At 39.1% G+C, this 20596-nt stretch overlaps 1 protein-coding gene across 1 annotated transcript; it reads left to right on the plus strand.

Annotated features, from left to right (window-relative positions):
* The first annotated feature begins 517 nt into the window (after positions 1-517).
* On the plus strand, positions 518-18405 carry lrrc38b (leucine rich repeat containing 38b). Its single transcript, XM_051414652.1, has 2 exons — positions 518-2049; positions 13827-18405. The coding sequence occupies exons 1-2, from the start codon at positions 1422-1424 to the stop codon at positions 14072-14074; spliced, it is 876 nt and encodes a 291-aa protein (XP_051270612.1). The 5' UTR covers positions 518-1421; the 3' UTR covers positions 14075-18405.
* Positions 18406-20596: the final 2191 nt, after the last annotated feature.

A 20596-nucleotide genomic window follows, 5' to 3' on the forward strand; every position in this document is an offset into this window, starting at 1 on the left:
TTTTACCTTTCCCCAAAATGTGTGCTAATGCTGGAATAGCAGGCACATAATAAGTAAGTAAATATGGATAAAGGCTAATGCTGTATATTTTAAGAGGTCACAGTTTTACATTTGTAGACACAGTTAATGAAGATTCTCCAAAAGGTCAGCCTGTGTTTAACAAGATAGTCTTTAAAACGGTCAAACCAGTGAGGCTTACTGTCAAAGCACAAAGGATTACAAAGCAGGTGAAAAGATTAGATATAAATATATGGAAGGAAATGAGAATGTACATTTTCCTAAAAAAATAAATGATTGTTTATATTTTGTTTAAGGACATGCAGCAGAATGTAATATATATGTATTAAATATGTAAGAAAATAAACTAACAGTATCATAAGTATGCTTTAAAATAATTGAACAGCATCATAAATGTCTTCTGTGTTTCTGATTTTTCCAGATACTCATCGTCATTTCTTCTCACTATAGGAAGTGACATCACATGTTGACAGCGTGGTTCAGGCACGCCTCCCTGGAAATAGGGAGAGGGGAGAGGGCATGAGATAAACCGTGGTAGATTCAGAGGCAGACATTGGATTGGCATGGCTGTGTGCAGCTCAGCAGCACTGCGATCTACATGCATGAGGCTTCTGCCTGGACATTTGGATTCTCTCTGCACAGCAACACAGCGTTGTTGATGTTGCAGGGCATTGGGAGATAGAGAGGGAATAATAAGGGGGGACAGCCTTACAACACACTTGAGCGATGTACCGTGAGCTTCTCTCTCTCTTGTTTCACACCGTCAGGCTTTTCAACACGGAGACCTGGGACTAATGGAGGGATGCAATTATGTTACTCTTTGCTTGTCATGCTTGAATCACAGCTTCATATATCCTTTTGTGTCAGAGACCTTATTGTCTTTGTCTGTCACCGCCGCCAGATCAACTGTGGGGTAGCGTGGCGGACAGAGCCCCCTCCTCAACCCCCCTCTCCCTTGTCTGTGCCCCCGGCTTCTCATCACTCCCAGCTCGCTCGTGTCTATTTACCTCTCTTAAGCTACCCTCCCCTCTCTGTTAAGCTCCGTCTTTCTTGCTCTCCCGCTCCCTACTGCTTACTATCTCCCTCTCTTTGCTCCTACAAAGCAGGCAGTCTGTTGTTCTATGCAAGCAGCTTGCTACATGATCTACTGGAAAACAGTTTTTGCCGCTCCTCTGCCACCTCACAATTCCTGAGCCCTTCCAGATTTCCATCTCTACAACGGCAGGATGTTCCTTCACGAGGATTGATCCCCATTCACCCCCTTTCACTTTCCCCTTTCCCTCCCTTGTCCTGATCTCCTGCCCTCTGACCCTCACCCTCTTGTTCTCTACCCCCACCCACCCTCTCCTATTCGCCCTTACCCCAAGCCTCTTTCCCCCATAATTCATTTCACCCTCTTGACCATGTTGCCATGTGTCTGCTGGCTCCAACTTATCCTCATCTTGCTGCCCTCTGTCTTATGGACCCGGGGGGAAAACTGCCCAGCAACCTGCCTGTGCCCAGATCCTCACACTGTGGACTGCAGCGGCCGTGGGCTGACCCGTCTACCCGATGAGATCCCCCTGGATGTGCGCAGACTTTTACTGGCTGACAACTGGATACCCCGCATCCCCTCAGACTTCCTGGTTCTGTACAGTGACTTGGTTTACCTGGACCTCCGGAACAACTCCCTCTCCCACATAGAACCCGGGACTCTCAGCACCACTTCCAGGCTGGTCTTTCTGGACCTGGGCAGCAACAATCTGACTGAAATCCCTAAGGGGACATTTGGGGAGTCCCGGAGCCTGATCAAACTACGCCTGGGCAACAACCCATATCTGAGCATGGTGAATGAGGAGGCTTTCCTGGGCCTCACCTCTCTGAGAGAACTGGAACTGGAACGTAATGCACTTTCTACCCTTAAGGTGGGGGCACTCAGTCAGTTGCCCTCCCTGCGGGTGGTGAGGCTAGAGGGCAACCCCTGGGTGTGCAACTGCAACTTTGCCAGCCTGTTTGCATGGCTGATGGAGAACAGTCACAAGCTTCCTAACGGTAAGTGGCAGGTTCAGAACCATTTGCTTTCCATGTGCTTGACCCAAATAAAACATATCTGAGCACAACATACAACAGTATCATTGCAAATCCATTGCCATAACACTGCTTCAGTCTATTTATGTTTTCCCTGTAGGAGAGGGAACCCCCTCCCTCTCCCTTGTTCTAATTTTATCTCTTTCTTCTTCCACTCCCATAGAATATAATGTGTGAGACTGAGTATGTAATATGAGACAATAGCTCTTGTTTTGAAGTGAAAACTACAAGGATGCTTCGTTTTGGAATTTTGATTAATTAAAATATTTAAAATAAGACACCTACTCAAAATGCAGTGTTGTCCAATGTGAAAAAGAAATAAGACAACTCGTACTAAGATTTTTAGCTTGCAGGTTCTCTGGTTCCACATGCTTATAAACTGAGCAATGACCTCTATCCTGCGTGGTAGTGAAATCGATCAATTTGCAGCTTATATTTATATAATACTTATTTATATAATACTTGCCATTTGGTGGACACTATAATTCAGCAATATTATCAATGATTTGTATCATTAACACCAATAAAAAAACCAACCTCCTTTTCTGATTCCTGTGTTTATCGCTCTATCCATTTTAAGGCCCATACTAAAGAGTCTGTCTACCACTGTGATTCAGCCTGGAGGATTGAGTTAGATAACAGAGCTGAAGTTTTGGTGTGTTTGAGTGTGCAAGGATGTGATTGAATGTGTGCTTGCATATCTGAAGAACATCACAAGACACAGGATCACCACGAACCTTTAAAGGCATTTTACCGTGAGGAAGATCTGCTTACAAGGGCTTTTTGGTCTCAGTAATCAAACATCTACTGGATTCAAGGGAGTTGCGATATCCGCCCTCTGTAAAACACAAACCATCACAATTGTTCAAATCTGTGTTAATAAAGTGGACTGTATGGGATATCTACAACAACATCTGTCAGAAGTAATTTATTCCTCAACAAATCATAATGTTTTATTCTGAGGGAACCATAAATGTTTTACTCAAGGTCAGCCATATGTATATTACTACTAATGTCCTTACGAAGGACTCAGACAGCAGTTATCTCGTAAGTACAAGCCAGCACGTGGGAGCAGAGGAGGCAAAAATAAACAGATCAGCCACACATGACTAGTAACTCGTGCTGTTATCATATTCAGATCAGAGTGTAGATTTCACGCATTACACGATTTTGTCTTAATCTGAGAATTTAATATGAACGTGGCTCGGGGTGTTGTGACATGTGCCCGAGGCTGTACAAGGTGTATTTTATAAAACATAATTCATTTTTTAAATACAGTACATAATGTTCAGGTACAGGGTGTTATGTATAAAGGTGTGCAGATAAGGTGTTGGAACATTTATTTCTGTCACTGTTCCAAGGTTGTGAAGCGTTGACCTATGTATACAAAAAGATATACAAAGGATGAATAGCAATGGCCCAAATATTCTGATTCAAGATATGTTTGTTTTATAGATAGATAGAGAAATGACTGTGGACCAGATATAAAACCCAGAATTCAAGCAAAGCTGATAGCCAACCTAACCTCATGAAAGTTGTTCGACATCAAAGCCTCTGATGTGTATATTGTAATATGTCATATATGCAAAAGATCATTTTTCTACTTACAAAGTCCCAGTTGGGATCTGGCAGGCAAAAGCTTTAACTCAGCTCCCCTAAAAACTGTCTGGCTTTTTAAAACTGCTGACAACTCACAAAAGCAAACTTATATACATTCAGGCCATGGTGTACCCTGCTATTGATACTTCTGCTTTTCTCTCTGGTCTGTCTACATTTGCCCCAGAAACAGACAAGTTTGGGCCTGTGAGGAAGCAAAGTTGATAAACTGGCAAGAATACCTAATTCCCCTTAGTAGGAAGCTACGAATGCATTAATCACAAGTTCTAAGTGTTGTCAACTGCAAGGCCTAATGAATTGCATTAGTAGTGCTGGCCAGGCAGACATCAACAACAAAGAAGAAGCCAAAGACCTGGCCAAGCTGCTGGCATGGCTGCCAACTGGCCCCATTGCATATGCACACTCAAATTGAGTTAGTAATGCGTATCTCACCTCATATGCAGCTCTTACATCTCCATCAGTGAGTGTTTGCTTTATGACCCCAGAGACGAGTCCACTGACTTGGACAGAACACATACACATACATGATTATTTGTGTGGGATATCTAAAGTGGTCTACATTTGGTGTTTTGTATTATTTTTTAACATTGTCTTTGGCCAATAAAATGTGTCTGGAATGTACTTTGTAATGCTAATAATGCTGGAGGATTGGATGACAAATAACATTTTAGCAAAAGGAATAATTGGGCTCTTCTCATGTAAGACAATGCAAATTAGTTCTGTAACAGGTCAGAGAGGACAAAAAGATGTTTCAATGAACTGAAAATATCCTCTTCCTTTCAGTATAATTTACAGAAGAGTTTACTTTGTTTTTCTTACTGCGGGATATAGTACATGTGTCTTTATGCTTATATTTGTAACGTGTTAATCCATTTTAAAAGAGCAATCCGTCACAACAAGAACTTTATACTAACCTGAACTAAATGTAATGAGTTTTAGACCAGCTTATCAAAAAGAAAGTTGTAACCACATGTTTGAACTACCTTTTTTTTTTAACAAATATTTCCCGTAGACAGTCCACTACTATGAACTTGCATTGAGTACTACTGTGTACCAGTGTACTGTGTAGTGTTGTAGAGATTACAGTTGAACAAACACAAAGTAGCAGGGAGGATTATAGAGAGTTGGATTTACAAACATGCAGTTCACACATGCATGCATCATACTGCCGATCCTAATGACTGAGCTCTTGATCATGGAAAAATATGATGACCTATTCCCTGGAACGCTATGCTGGAAGTGGTTGCACAATAACAGATGGACACTCATTAGTGAATGAGGTTGATTTGATAAGCTTTACAATATGTATCAACTCGAACAACCATCATCAGTGTGGGTGTTTTCACTTAATATCTCATTCATCATTGAGAAAATCAATTACAGAGACAGAAATTACTTTTTAAATTGTACATCAGTGTGTTTTTTCCATCCGTGTTGGTGTTGCATACTCATGTCTGTTTCATCATACAACAAATCAGTTACAGACTCAGAAAATTGCTATTTAAAATGTATGTGTCGTGGCCTTTTACACTATATACTAATTCTAATACTTTTTCAGTATACAGTGTGTCCAAACTGACACTCAAAGTTGTCAGTAAATAATCTGCTTGAGTTTTGAGTGTTAAAAAGTAAGCAAAAGTTGTGAATAATGGCTCCAGAAACAATTTAGAAAACAAATACTAAGTAAAAGTATTAAATGGCAGTAGTTTCTGATGTCAGTTGGCCTACATCTTTTATCATTTTCCGTTAGCACAAAATATTACATTAATTTCCTCTATATTATCTGCAAGACAGGTTTATTAAGAAAAGTATAAGTGTATATGTATGATAGAGGTATGTTTGCTCTTTCAAGCGTTGGGTTTTACTTCTGGACAAAGTAAACGACAAAGTATAGGTGTTGGGAATCAGCTAATCAGCTAAAACGAGGTGTGCCTGCAGATTCCTCAGAAGCATTAATTAGGCTGATGACATCACAGGCCTAGAGTTTTGATTCACTGACTAAACGTCAATGCGTATTAGTATTAAGCAGTCATGACTTTCATAAAACTGTAAAAGAAAATGGCACTTAATGTAAATTAGAAAAAGTCAATAAAATATGACAAAACTGCGCTGCTATTTTAGAAGTCATCCTGAGATATCCGTGGTTCCCTCTGTGATGGCCTGCATAATCTAGCAGCTGCGGAGCCCATGCTGTAAACCCAATTCCCATTCCATTTTCCACATCTTGATTTCCCCTGTGATTTCAAGTTCACAAAGCAGCACACTTTTCTGTTTGCATAACTTTGATTACTGCAGGTCAGCATGATGAGTGGGTGGAAGATGCTTAAAAATTTAAAGTGGGGTTAGGAGAGAAAAAAACAGATCTCTTTCCACATGGCTGTGTTTTGTGTCCTACATGTTGCTAAATATTCATTTTGAGCTGCAAGCGATCAGACAGACACACTTATAGCAGTCTGCATTCTTCTGCTTTTCTTTTTTGTTACCATTTATGGTTTTTTAGACACCAATCAGGTTCATAAATGTTTTAATGGAGGGATGAGTGTAAACATGATCCACTGCTGTCTCCAGTGCTCTTGGGTTAAGGATGAACAAAGACCATATATAATTCAGAGTGACACAGTTCTACGGCACATTGGCCAGGGTAATTGGAGCCAGAGCTGCCTACAGGGCAGGGCAAGCCAACTCCCATGAGAGATAGAGGCTGAAGCCCATCGTGGCATTGCTATCAACACTAGACATGACCTGAACAGTTTCACTACAAAGTACCAGTTCATGTGACAGGGTCGAAGTCTGAATTTTCCTTCGCAGCCTATCGTGTTGCTCCCCAGAGACCTGTTATCACACTGCACAAGCAGGTCTGAAAATGTGATGCCATTGACCAGCGCTACAAAGCACACACATGATTCCATACTGCCCCACACGACACTACTTACTATCTTTACTATGTGATGAAAAAATATCTATTCCATTAACACAGGCTGACAGCTTCTTTTATCTTGGCCTAATTTAATGTTTATTTAAAGTTGAGATGTGTGAGACAGCGAGCACTGGCAAGAGAGAGCCGAGTGTGAAAAGGTGGACAGAATTACACAGTGGGATGACATCAGCTGCTGCATGTACAGAAGCAGAAAGGGATAATCTGCCGGTGTCAGAAATAAAAGGTGAAAAGCCGAAAGCATTATTTCACTGGCAGTGTGCAGCGTCGTGCATGATGGATACTTTCCTTTCTGCCTGTGTCTGCCTGTGTCTGCCTGTGTGCGGTCGTGTGTGAAGCATGAATTGCCTGCATGACTGTTTAGAATTATAATGAATTGTGACCGTGGACAAACTGCTTTTTATTGTAATGGAAAAGTGAAAAGACTTCTACTATATTCTCACTTTTAATCATCTCTTATATTGGGGGAATATAACATTTCTATGTGTGAATCTGTGCTTTTTGTGATGAGATATTCTGAATATACTCATGGCGCAGTGATGTCAGTGAGTCTCCACGCAGAAGGAATCCCCTCCTGAATGATTCACCCTCGCCCCACTGTCACATGAATGCTTGTCATTTTGTGCATTCATAACACACATTCTCCACTCTGTTCCTCTCTAACTCCCACTCTTGGCCTCTTCTTGTATCAATCTGTCATATTTTTCCTTGAGACTTCCCTCATGCTCCTCCTCTGATCGCAACTGAATAATTCTTCAATCTCACTGTAATTATGTTGGCCTGGTTCTTTTTACATAAACTGAGAATTGGACTTGAGAGGAAGATCCATCTAATCTAATAAAGTAGGGAGGGGACAGTTTTGTGAGCTATTATCACAACCGGATTATTTAGGAGGACTGTCTAGACACTGCTGGTTTGGGAAGGAGTGAAGACTTTAGCATGAATGCCAACTCCTGTAGGAGTCTGCAGATGTAAGATTGTGGGGATTTTGCCTTTGCTAGTGGTGCAGAGATCAATCTGGACAGACAGTGTGGTGTTGAGGGAGGGAGGATAACACAAGCATCCAATATCAGTCTGTCACAGCTAGGTAGATCAATCACAACTGAGACAGCAGATAGCCTATCCCCACGGCTGGCTGTAATCCTAAATGTAATCCATCAACTCTCTGCACCAGGAATGTAACATAGCTGTGTGGCCGGACATACCTGATAGTGTAATGGTATGATTTGTGTTACATCATCGTATGGCAGCCTGCTCCAGACACACTTTTTTGTAATCTTAGTGGTGTTTGGGATAATTTATGAACTCCAGAAATTGTACTGTATCAGCTAACCCATTTATGAAGCTGATATTGACCCCACCGTACGTGTAGGTTTTATTAAAAATGGTCTCTTGATTAGTAATGTCATCCATTGAGATACTTGTGGAGGACTTTATAATGTCCTTTAATATGCTGAATTATGTAATTCTTTTATTTTTCTTTTACTAAATTATTCTGTTGTAAATTATTATTTATGTACCAAGGTTTTTGCTGCCACAGTAGGTGGGTTGGGATGTCAATTAAATTAATGTTCACAGCTTTAATTATAGGTTTTGGTGAAGAGATTTCGTCTTACATGAAACCCACAAGCCCATGTTTAACCTGCATTTGACCCATTCTTATAATCCTTGGCCATCAAATCACAGACTCCAGTCTGCAACTGTAGTTCCATACACAGAATTGCTAAACAGAATGGCATTGAATAAAATTGGTACCAAATCAAGTTATAGGTATAAGCACCAAACAAAATTAGTTTCTATCCCATCCCCATGAGACTGGAGACTATTGTAAACTGTCTTTCCGTGGTTATGTCTCCACCAATGTTTTAATGTAAACTCTTGGCCTTGTGTTAAACAGCAGGTGATGTGAATACTTACATTTATGGTGCCATGCCATTGTCTCAACGACCCATAATTCCGAAACCCCAATAGTCTGGATAATGTCTCTTTGGACTGAAAGCCCATTTGTCTGCCAGCCCATTATCTCAAATACAAATGCCTATTCCCCAAAGGACCATTGCCCCAAAAATACACATTCTCCCTGCAGTTTCACTGTGTCAGTGTCACATTTTGCTTCGTCTAGGTGTGAAAAGTACATGGTGGACCAGTGTGTGTATTACACTCTTTGGGATGATTTTATTTGAATCCAAACCATGATCTTTTCCTAAAGTATTTTTGGTGATGAAATCTAACCAAGCTGCAGCCATCACCTGACATATTTCTCAGCACTTTGTTTTGAAAGTCTGACATTGAATATTTATTATAGCCAACTTAACTGCGCTAGAGTATACTGTGACAGAGTCATGTTGTGCCTTGCCTAGGTGTGAAAACCACACTTTGGAGTGTTTGGTATTTTCAGAGCAATGGGCCTTCGTACCAAAGGGTGCTTGTTTTCAGTTCCAAAGGGACATGTTTCAGACTATTGGAGTTTCAGAGTAATTGGAGCAATAGGTAGAGCTCACACTTGATGCATTGCTTTCCAGGTAGCTCATACTGAGTCCAGCTTGGTCTTCCAACTTGTCAAACAATGCCACTAGCTCAGTGGCCCTCCACTTCTAAATATGACACTGTAGGTGTCCCTTAGCAAACAAACACAGGACTTGCACACAATATTATATGATACAGTAGTAGTACCCTCATTGATAGCCTTGTGATTTCAAAGTAAATTCAAATTGTGCATACATTTGCTATTTTTATTGTGTGACATATTTGCCGTGGTTTGTTAACAGGTGAAACCAGATACCAGCAAAAAGTGATTAGTTCCTTTTTAATCAGCTTATTTTTACTGCAGTCCTTTTGCCACTGGTTTGTTGACTTTCTTATAGTTTTCTCTGCTAAGTGGATAAGTGTCAAACATATTGTGAATTTGACATAAGCTTTCTCAGTGCTGTTGGAGTTTTTAAGCTGTAGTATGCTATATGTTTGCTTGACATAAATCAGCTCACGGTCAATAAATTAAGGGAGCAGACTCAGGTTTCAGTTTCCCACACATCTAATCTGAGGTCACATTCACTGAGTCTGGACATCCTCTGTCAGTGAAAGATGTGCACTTTTTGTCTCAGACAAACTTATAATACTGAGAAACTATAATTATCATGTTTGTTCCAGAAGATTCCAGCTTTGGCCAAATACCACAGCTGTTCAGTAATTATCCCTTTTGTCAGACAGTGTAATACGTCTGTGTGCCCTATTGTGTAATTTTAGTTCTTAACTGCAACTGTGTGGCTCCAGTGGAAAGCTACTATTGCAAATCCTGTGCATGTTATTGAAGAGCACATACAATGCCCATTTTTATTAAAATAAATGACAGATATATGATGATATGTAGGTTTTGGTATTGTATGGTGCACCCACATATTTAGACTAATATAAAAAAAAATTTAAGATTACCAATATAAAGAATAAAATTTTGTGTTACTGTTCACCATTGGTTTGTTCACTAACTCCCGATAATTGTAATAATCCTGTAACTTCTGCAGGGGCATGTGTTTACCTGGTAATTTCAGTCTAAAATCTTTTTAATCAAACATCTAGGACAGGCAACACCAGACACAACAGTCTGAAAGGCAAAGGCCAAGTCTCTGAGGTGATGGGTTACTTTGTCATGCAATTTGTGCTCTATGAATATAAACATCATCCATTTATCTCCGGCACAAACAGACAGGACAGGCACTTCAATATATTGGATTTCTACATTTTGGAAGTTTCTTTGTCTTTAGTAAGATGTGTGCCAATGACACTAAAGGGGATTTTTTTTTTTCACTTAAACTGCTGTTGAACAAGGTCAGTGCATTCTGTTTGTGTCTGCCTCTGTCTGAATGCCAAAGTTTTATTCCGTTCTCTGTTGCTTATGATTCAGTATTTAACAGTCAGACATTTATTGGAAGGATTAGTTTTGTACAAAATCAAAAGCAAAGGCTTCCTTATATTGCAACAATTTGAAATTATTGCTAATTTCAAAACACTGTATTATTATGACAAACCACATACTGCATGTTTACATAATCCAAGATCCAACCACTGCCATTCACAAAATGCTGGGAGAGAAGCTAGAAATGTTACAGTAAAAAAAAAAAAAACTCTGCCCTGCTGAGTCAAAGTGTAATTTGGAAACTGAACTGATGCTTTTCAAGTGTGAGTCATATGACATAGTTATGCAACACAATTCTTAGAATATTATATTTAAAACAAAACAAAACATTTTCAGTTTATAACTCTCACAGATGAGATTTACCATCTCTACATGTATTATACACTTACTTGTAAGGCCAGAAGCCAGCAGGTCAGTATTGCCTCTTCCGTAGACTTGCATGTTACTCAGACTGAGCAGTTTTCTTACATGCAGTAGGCTTTGAATTTGTTTTGATCTCTGATTCCTTCAACATACGGTAGACATGCCTTAGAATGAATCATGCCAGGAACTGGCATGCTCTTTTTGGCGCCAACAGGATTGTTGTTATTGGCTCCTAATCAGTTTGGAGCCTGATTCTTGTTGCTGGGTTTGCTTCTGACTCACTTCATCTGCTCCTGATTCAAGGCTACTTGAGTTTTCTGTGGAGCTTGTCCAACATGCATTTGTGCTACGGTTCTTGGAAGCCTGGGTATGGCCTGTGTGTATGCTGTGATAAGAGAAGTGCCGGCAATTTATAAAAAAAAAGGAGACAAATTTGGATTAAACAAGTTACATCCATTAATGAGGTGTGAATTATACTCCCAAACAAAATTACCAAAGCAGGACTTGATGACATTTTCATGTAGGAACAGTAACATTTAAAGGGTAATGCTGGTGATATTCTATTTTTTTATTATCAACAAATCCTCTGAAAAAAGAGCAAAAATAATGCATTTTTCCTACTAAGGAGCAATGCATGTGTAGCCCACCCCTGATATAGCTTATTTATCAGTGCCATTAATCTTCATTCTCCTCTAAAGACTAAAAACACATAAATGATCCAAACCATAGCACTGGGTGACATGTTCCTTTATTACGATGAACCTGAATACTGTACTGTGACTCAGTTCCAGGTTGTTGTTTTTGGTCACACAGGCCGTTGTTGTATCATATAGACATAATCTTTTCAGAAATTCTACTGCTGTGACAAATACATGTTATATGTTGAACAACAACAAAAACAAGCATATATATTATATAAAAAACATAACTATAATTTAATGGCTGCCCTATAACTGGCATTTTGATGTGTGTGTATGTCTTGTGACCTCTACTAATTGAATGTTAAAAGAAATATGAGAATCTGTTTCTTGTATTAAGGGATTAGTGTCAAGTTTTTATCAAGCTCTTAAAGAGTTCAGTTACAAACCTAATTAATAGTGTACAGAGTTAATCGGAGGAGCATGAAAACCAATTCCATGCCATCACAAATTTCCATTATTTATTTTTCCATTGTCATTTAATACTTTTGAAGCTGTTTCATGCTATTTTCTTTACTGTACAACACGGTTTTAAATATAAACAGACTAGTAAAGGACATTATTAGATTGTTTTTCATTTTAAGTTGAGTTTAGTACTTATTCCCTTTGCTATAACAATTAATGACACATTTAAATGTCAGACATTAAATGCCAAATTAAATCAGAATCAAGGTAGTCTAATGAATGAACATAATTGTACCCAATCACAGGAGAAGCAATTCAATTTGTATTATAACAAAACATGCTGCAAATTGTGCTGACTGTTGAGCAAACACCCAGAATTGATGTACTGCCAAGTGTGTGCATTTGCATGTGCAGTATCAGTAGAAAGTAGCCACCCACATTGCAAGGCTTCAGCTCTACCCACCTATAAGCTAGCATTCACATCAATATGTCTAGTTTTTCATACAGTGCATTGCCAATAGGAAAGTAGTTACTGGCTGTATATATTATCTTCTGAAGTGTTTGCAGACTATGTCTGTTATGAGATATGTATCACCCATTGTCCTGGAACAGCAAGTGTCTAATTAGCACTTTTATCAAATTAAACTCAAAGGTTAACAAAGTTGTTGGTAAAACAAGTTGAATAAATGAGTCTGTAAGCATTTGAAACTGAACACTCTGTACTGTAGTTTCAGTGGTAGTATCAGTGGCCAGTCTTTAACATATACATGTTTAAACTGACCCTAATGAACTGGTGTCATTCTCATATGTAATCAGGAGTTGGAAAAGAAGAGTCACTGGAAGACGTATGCCCTTGAGAGCCACAGACGCTGTTCTTTTCCATTTAAATGATGTCTGTACAATAAACTATTGAAAGTGACACGGTGAACAGCACTCTCTGATTTATCATGCTTTCATCTTGAGATGAGTTTGGTCAAGGTGCCCCTGTCTCAGACGGTGCCCTTTACTGATATATGAGTACATTTTTGAGATGTAACCAGGAGTCATGTTTAATTAGGAAGCATATTCTTAGAAGTTTGCCTTGTGCAGTTGTGTCAGCTGAAATGAAGGTGATTTAAATTAATGTTTATTTCATTCTCAAAATAATGTCCAAAGGATGCAGAAAAATTTGTCTTTATGTAAGAGGCAACGACACGGCCTACAATCCAGAGCAGCTTACACTACACTACAGCCACGATAGGACAAATAAAGTCTCCAACACAAAGGAATCATTTTAAATGTTCTGTACAGTAGATAGTAGATACGTATATAGAATGTAGAATGTAGTATCACTGTGCTTCACAGTTTCTTAGCATTTCGACTTTGCTCCCACAGTGAACCTGCAGTCATGGTGTGGGTGGGTGTACTGTATAAACACTGCAACCTCAACCCATAAGTGAAGACTTCTGATTGTCCTTACAGTTATTAAATCAGCAGAAAGAACTGCACTGCTCTGTTGAATTCAGATGCTCTACAAATCAACACTGTCTTGCGTACAAACAGGACACCTAAAAGCATGCACTGAGCAAGTGTGTGCTATGTGAGCTACTGTATGGGTCTAATTCTCAAATATGCCTCACCTTAAATTTTAGATCATTTGGGGAGTCTCTCATTTGTATGGGCTGTATATCGCTCAGCACTGAGACACAGCTGTACTCTGTGCTTTTTGTGTATCCCTAACCAAGCTCATAAAAGTTGTGTTATTACATACACTGCATCTCTAGTTCAGTAGCCTAGTAAATCTGCCTAATCTTATTTCCTGTTTTCAATGCAGGGGTGGAAGGCATGGAGTGCTCCCTCCCCATGGATGGCAGACGTGTATCTCTGACACAGCTCTCTAAGGACAGCTTCCGTGAGTGCCAGGCCACCCTGACTCTTACAGACCTGCTCATAATCATTTTCTCTGGCATCTCAGTGTCTGTGGTGGCCATCATGACAAGCTTCTTCCTGGCTTCAACTGTTCATTGCTTCCAGCGCTGGAGTAAAGGCACCAAGGGGGATGAGGAGGAGAGTGAGGAGTAAGAACGATTTACTTTTAAGGACCTGCATGGTCCAAGTACTTCAAACAATGAGGACACTGCAGACAGTGTGTGCTACATGTGACAAGTTTCATGCTGCTTCCTCCCTGGTGAATATCCAGGACTGTTAAACGGTAGGATCCTGCCCTGGTACCGTTGCAGTTTTCTTTGCACATGGACATCCAAAATATGGTAAAGAAGGACATTCCCAAGGAATGAGCCAAAGTCCCAATAATAATTAGCGAGTGACCTGCTCCACTCACAAAATGTAGAGATATAGAGATCATATTTTTGTCTGTGAGAGCCTATAGTCCTCTTTTATGACTAGAGGCTCTTGGCTTGATGATGTAGGCCTACACAAATAATGCAAGGTTAACACCTTTATAATGAGAGAGAAAAATATTTTTTAAAAAGAAGTGTTGCTGCAGTGCTGTCACGATAGTCTTAGACAAGCCAATAACTTCTCAACGTGTAATCACATTGGACATGCAATTCTGGAGTTTGAAATCCTGTAAAGTGACATCAAAGTTAGTGCAAACTTTTAGATGATTTCCACTGGGGCTTTATCTATGTAGTGCAGAATGCTCGATCCCATAAAAAAAGGATGTCATACCGACCAATGACCTCAGTATTTAACTGCCTATAAGATGATATGCTGGTATATCCTGCCATTTACAATGTCTTTTTTGGACAGCCTCACTCACTAACATTCAAAAATGGTTCACAAGCACTGGAGAAGGCAAATACTGTTGTTCCCTCTGCATGTAAAATTAGATAGTAGCAGAAGTGTTACTTGAACAAGAAGGATTTGGACAATGGTGAGATTTTAGTTAGTTGATGTACTGTAGGAAGGAAGAGTTTCCAGTGGGTCTACACATTGTTTCAGCAGTATATTCATTATATAATCACAAATTTATGTACAAAAGAAAACAATGTACAGTCAAACATATAAATCAAGAGAATGTACTGTACGTACCTTAGATTGATAACTGTGAACTGTGTAGAAAGATATAGACAGATATCTAAAATAACAATATAATCTTGAAAATTATGGCAAATACGGTATTAAAATAGAGTCTATGTAGAATTATTGTGTCAAATAATGCACTTTATCTGGTGAACCTAATTTTGGCAAGCCCCTAATTACACTATGTAGACTGGTTTTGTCTTCATCTGCCAAAGATTAGGTTTAGGTGAAGGAGACATATAAGGACTTTGTTGTGGATGGTGTGTTATTTTGTGAGTTAGGCTTAACAGAAGGCAACACTATAGCCAAATCACACTCTGTATACACATATTGTACTCAGTCAAACAGTTATGGTCTCCAAAGATAAACATTTTATTCTAGTCTGTCTATGACTAAACCAGCTGTCGTACATCGCTTCACACACGGCAGTCTTTAACCTCTATTTTACTTCAGAACAAATAGTTATTTATTGTATGAGGGTGGGGGGCAAGAGGGTTGTCTCTTGAGGAATAAATAGACAACTTTTGTTTTGTTTATGATATCCAGAATGGATACACCATGGACTCTCAGTCAGCTTGTACTCCTTTTACTAATGATCTTCCAATACCTTAATAAAACTGCTGATTCTGGAAAAGTGTCGTATCAAAACTCTTACTGTATCAACAGCATCTGCATTCAGAAGAGCGACAGTACAGTATAATATAAATTAAATAAAGCAGCGCCCCAAATGTTACGGGTTTGTTATTTGCATCCTGTATATTTAAATCCTCCTCCATTAGGACTTGGAATGCTCAAAGCTGGACTCTTTGTATTTTATTCCCCCCCAAAGCTAAGGTATGTTGCATTGCTTCTCACATTCTTGTAAGGCATGAATAATTCAGTGAAATTGAAACATGAAGCAGAAAGAATGTCAAGCTTTTTAATGTAAACAAGCAGAGGATAGAAAAAGAGCCATGAGCAAATAGAGTCATCATTTCAGGGTGGTTAACAAAAGATAAAAAGGAATTCCAAACGCCTATGTCCCTTTAGAACAAGTCATAACCCTGAATGTGCAGTGAAGCACGCTTTGTAGACATGACAAGTAAATGTGGCCTTATTTATTTTTGTTATTTTCCATTAGTATCAGCATCAATAAAAGCACAAATATATCACAAAAAACTAAAGTGATTCTAGTACACTTTTTAAAGGTTGTGTCGCATCATATGTTGTTGTATATTGTCACAGTATGTTTTCATTGATGTGTATCGTCATGTGTTGAAAATGCCACATCCTTAACATGAGATTTGTAGGCTACTGTATGTATGTCGTCTATTTACCAGAATTGAAATCATGTGGGACACTTTGAAGACGAATGTCCATTGGAAATACTCATCTACAACAGCCAATTGATCTTTCGCTAAACCTCATCCCAGCAACAGCAACTGACCAATAGCGGCTTAGTAAACTAGGCACGTTGGCAGGCCTGTCAAGCTTTGGATTTCTCCAGCCCACACTAATGAAGCAGTGTACAACGGTCTCTGAAGAGCGATACTCTATGTCTCAAGAGTTTAGAGAGTGGTGTTTTTTTTTTTTTTGTAGTCTTTCAAAAAATCTAGAACAAGCAAATGTGTGTGTGCAAAAGTTGATTAAACTTTGTCTTTATCTGCTCTACCGTAGGCTGCAAACATTAGCATGTCCAGCTAACTAGCTTACTAACTACAATACCTCTAGCCAAACTGTTAGACACCACTATATTTGCCAAACTCACAAATTTTCCTCATATCCTCAAATCATCTTCTTTTGTGAAAGTGAAGCACTTTGTTTCAAAATATGAACAATAAAGCTTAGCCTAAACCTAACACCTGTATTGCTTTTCTAAGTAGGCTACATTTTTTTTATATTAAGCATCCAAACCCTTCAAGGGTTATGTAGCTATACTATGGGGCTAACTATACACTCTCATACACAAACAATGCCGTTACTTAGTTTACAGGTCCTGTACCTTACGCCTGGGACATGTAGCTTTAGCCTCAGTCTTTTAGCATTATTCATGTACACAGCTATTAAGTAGCCTACATGTTTAAGCCCCATACAGGACTCTCATTTTAAAACGTGTCAGATTTAAACAATAAAGTCAGCTGGAGACAGACTTCTCAGTTGACTCAAGAAGTTCAAGCATTAGCATTAGCTTGAGTTAGCAACACCTCTCAAATCTGCTGGCGAGAGTCATCCTTTCAGCCAACCAAATCCATGGTTGTCAGCCAGAAATGAGAAGCCTGCTCTTGTTCACACCTGTGTGGAATTGTAGATTAAAGACTGTTTCAAAAATTACTGCAAATTTCTATGTTAAATCTGCAACCACTATCACTGTAAGAGAATGGTAAAGCTTGACAGGCGTAGCAAGGGTAACTAAGGAGGGCTTGGCTTAGCGAATGGTCAATTCCAACATTGGATTTGCTAGCCTACTGTCTTAAAGGGTAATGCCACTGAATTTCATATTTGAAGTCATTCTTCTTTCTTATGACTGTTCGGTCAATATTGAAGAACACCTAATATTCCTTATAGCCAGAGTGAAGGTGCCCACAGTTACTGTAGGTTAAAATGAGGATATGGACATTTAGGAACTCCAAACAAAAAAGAAAAAAAACATTTTGAGTTTCCAATTGTTGGCTTGAGAGGAGCAGGTTCTCATGTTCATAAAATAAAAATAAACATTTAAATGCTTAATACAAGAATAGTGAGTCACACAAGAAAGTGAATATTAGGTGGAGAGATGAGAAACTGCTTTTTTATTGGCTAATTGATATCTGAAGGGACGGCCCTTAGTCAAGGAATCAGAGGGAGAATTTTTATACATATCATTATCATTTCCAACTACTGTGTAGTTACTGTATATTAACAAATTATTATGTTAGCTTAGCTGTTAGCTTGAAGCATATGTTAGCATGACCATTTCCTTTCTCTTACTCATTTTATTAAGTAACAAATATCAGCACATTAGAGCATGCACTGTTGAGTTACCTACAGTATAAAGTTCAGATTCATGTCTATTTTTCTATTCAACCTTTTAGAATGAAGCATTTATTTACGCTGTCAGTCCCCAAAGTAATTTTCTGGCATTGTGCAACCTGGAAAGCGGAGACACTGGTGGCTGCTTTCGTACAGTATGTCTTGACATTGCTTAAAATACCAAAATCCATGTTATGTTTTGTCAGATAAATGTCAGAATGGCTCAAATCTAAATTAAATGACAGAGAACAGTGTGACGCTGTTGCTGCAGCTGAATGCATTTCCAAATGTCAGACAGACACTGTCAAACAGACCGTATCATGTGTAGCTGTATATTGATGTTTGGTTAAAAAATGGAAATAAAATCCCTTTTTTCCATCCTCTGGTCTGTATTTGTTAAGCAGATGTATATCAGTGTGTAAATACAGATATAAAAGCTGGATGATCATTTAGTATTAATGCAATATGTCAACATAGACAACACAGATCATGCATATACCTGTAATATAGACCAACCTGCACAGGGCAAGTAAAAGTATTTAATATTAAAGATCAGTAATACTTTTATTTAAACAAGCGCTGCCTTACATGCAGAGAATGTGGAAATGTGACTCTCAGCTAAGCAATATCTACTGCAAAGTGTTAATAATGACAATAGAATGTGCTCTAATCTTCCCCTCATTTCCAGGGGTTGACAGATTTCGTCTTGTCACAGCAGCAAATGAGAGCGGCTCATCTGTAAACACAGCTCAGTGTGTTATTTCACACAGCACTGTTATCACACTGCAGGTATGCAAATGGATGCACTATTTTTGGAAAGGGTGTTAGAGAAATTAGAGACTTAAAAAAAATGAAAATCAAATATCATCCGCTTACATAACAAGTATCCAGCCTGTTCATGGACAATCTCTTTCATTGAGAGCTTTGTGTATTTTGACAATCTGTAATAAATCAGGCAAAAATGAATTGACATTCAATCCTATCTCAGCACATGAATGTTTTTTTCCTGGCTGCCTCCAGTGTTTTGTTTTTTTGCTTTGTCAAATTCTTTAGCTCATGTAAGGTGGAGGAGATACTTCTAGGTTTGTGTTTCTTTTTTCATCCCTTATGCTAATGATTCATTTTTCCATATTTTTCTCACTATGTTCCTTTGTCATGTTCTGTCGTGAGGCAATCTAACAAGATACCATGCTTCTCTAAAGAAGTCGGATGTCAAAGAATCGCAGGATGAAACCAACCTTAACCTTTAGGATATGCTACGTTGGCTAGAAAGAAAGCAGAGTCACGGCACACACCACAGAACGATGAGCAAAGAATCCTTTTTGGAGATATTTATGATTCCTAACAGGAACACTTGACAGGGAATCGCTTGCAAGAAAGACTTGCACATACTACATTAGTGCACCACTGCAAAGAGGCCTGTGAGGGTGGTGGTCGTGATGAGGATTCTCCTGCAACCATTTACCTCATTTGGTTGTCATGGCTACACAGCCGGAGGCCTGAGCTCTTGGACGCCGAGGCGGGAATAGGGAAAGGGAGGGATGCTGGGAAGCATGGCCCTCAGTGTGGCTGCCTCGCCTCTCATTCCATGCATCATCTAACTGGACCTGGCATTTAAAAAGAAAAAAATGTCCACAGCACTGGAGCTCCCTGTGAACCAATCTGTGACTTTCACATCCATCCTCTCCTTTTGATTTGTCTGTAAAAGGCATTGTGATCGGTCAGATTAGGATATCCATCATAACATCCACAGCATAATTGGAGCATACTGTGGTCTAATGCCTTTAAAATATTTGTATCCAGTGACTGTCCCCATAGTCGCAGAGATAGATGTCAGACATCACGATCGATATTGAAATTCATGTCAGTTGAGCAGTGTGAAACATGACTACCGTAAAACTTCTAATAAATAGACACAGATCTGCATTTACAAGCCTGGTGTGGCTAAACGTTTCGGCGACTAAACACAGCTCTCCAATAAAGGCCTGGTCTGGATTTTATAGAAACTATCTTGATATATAAAACCTCTTAAAACCCACCAGGTCGCCCACTTGAGCGAGTTTTAAGCCATTTAGATCAACAACACAAACTTTTGTCAACATGGACGTGCTGCACATCATTACATCAGTTGGATTCTCCACAATTCAATTGTTCAGTTCATTTTACAGAAACTATGAACACCAAAGTATAACAAGGCTCTTTTCTCCACAGTAAATAAACTTCTCAAACCCAGTGACAATACCGCCAACTCATTCACAACTTTGTTCCTTTAGTCCGTAAAAGCTCCACCGATCAAAAGGCTCAAAGGGTTTCATTAAAATTCATCTGAGTTGTGAATATTTTCATGTGAAGTCCGTCGCTCACTGTCTGCATGCTGGCTGCCGTAAATCTTCGACTGCCGTAAAATGCTGTTCACGTTCAAGTGAACAGAGAAAAGAGTACAACCTGAAATTTACCGTAAGCTGTTTGTTGTCAAATTTGTTGAACAGTACTCAAGAGAAGCAGCACAGTTGGAGAGTATTTCCATCTGTGCTGAGCAAGAGTTTTGCACTAAACAAATTAAATGCCTGT

This window comes from Dicentrarchus labrax, unplaced genomic scaffold (assembly GCF_905237075.1).
Source record: "Dicentrarchus labrax unplaced genomic scaffold, dlabrax2021, whole genome shotgun sequence".
Classification (NCBI taxonomy): Eukaryota; Metazoa; Chordata; class Actinopteri; family Moronidae; genus Dicentrarchus; species Dicentrarchus labrax.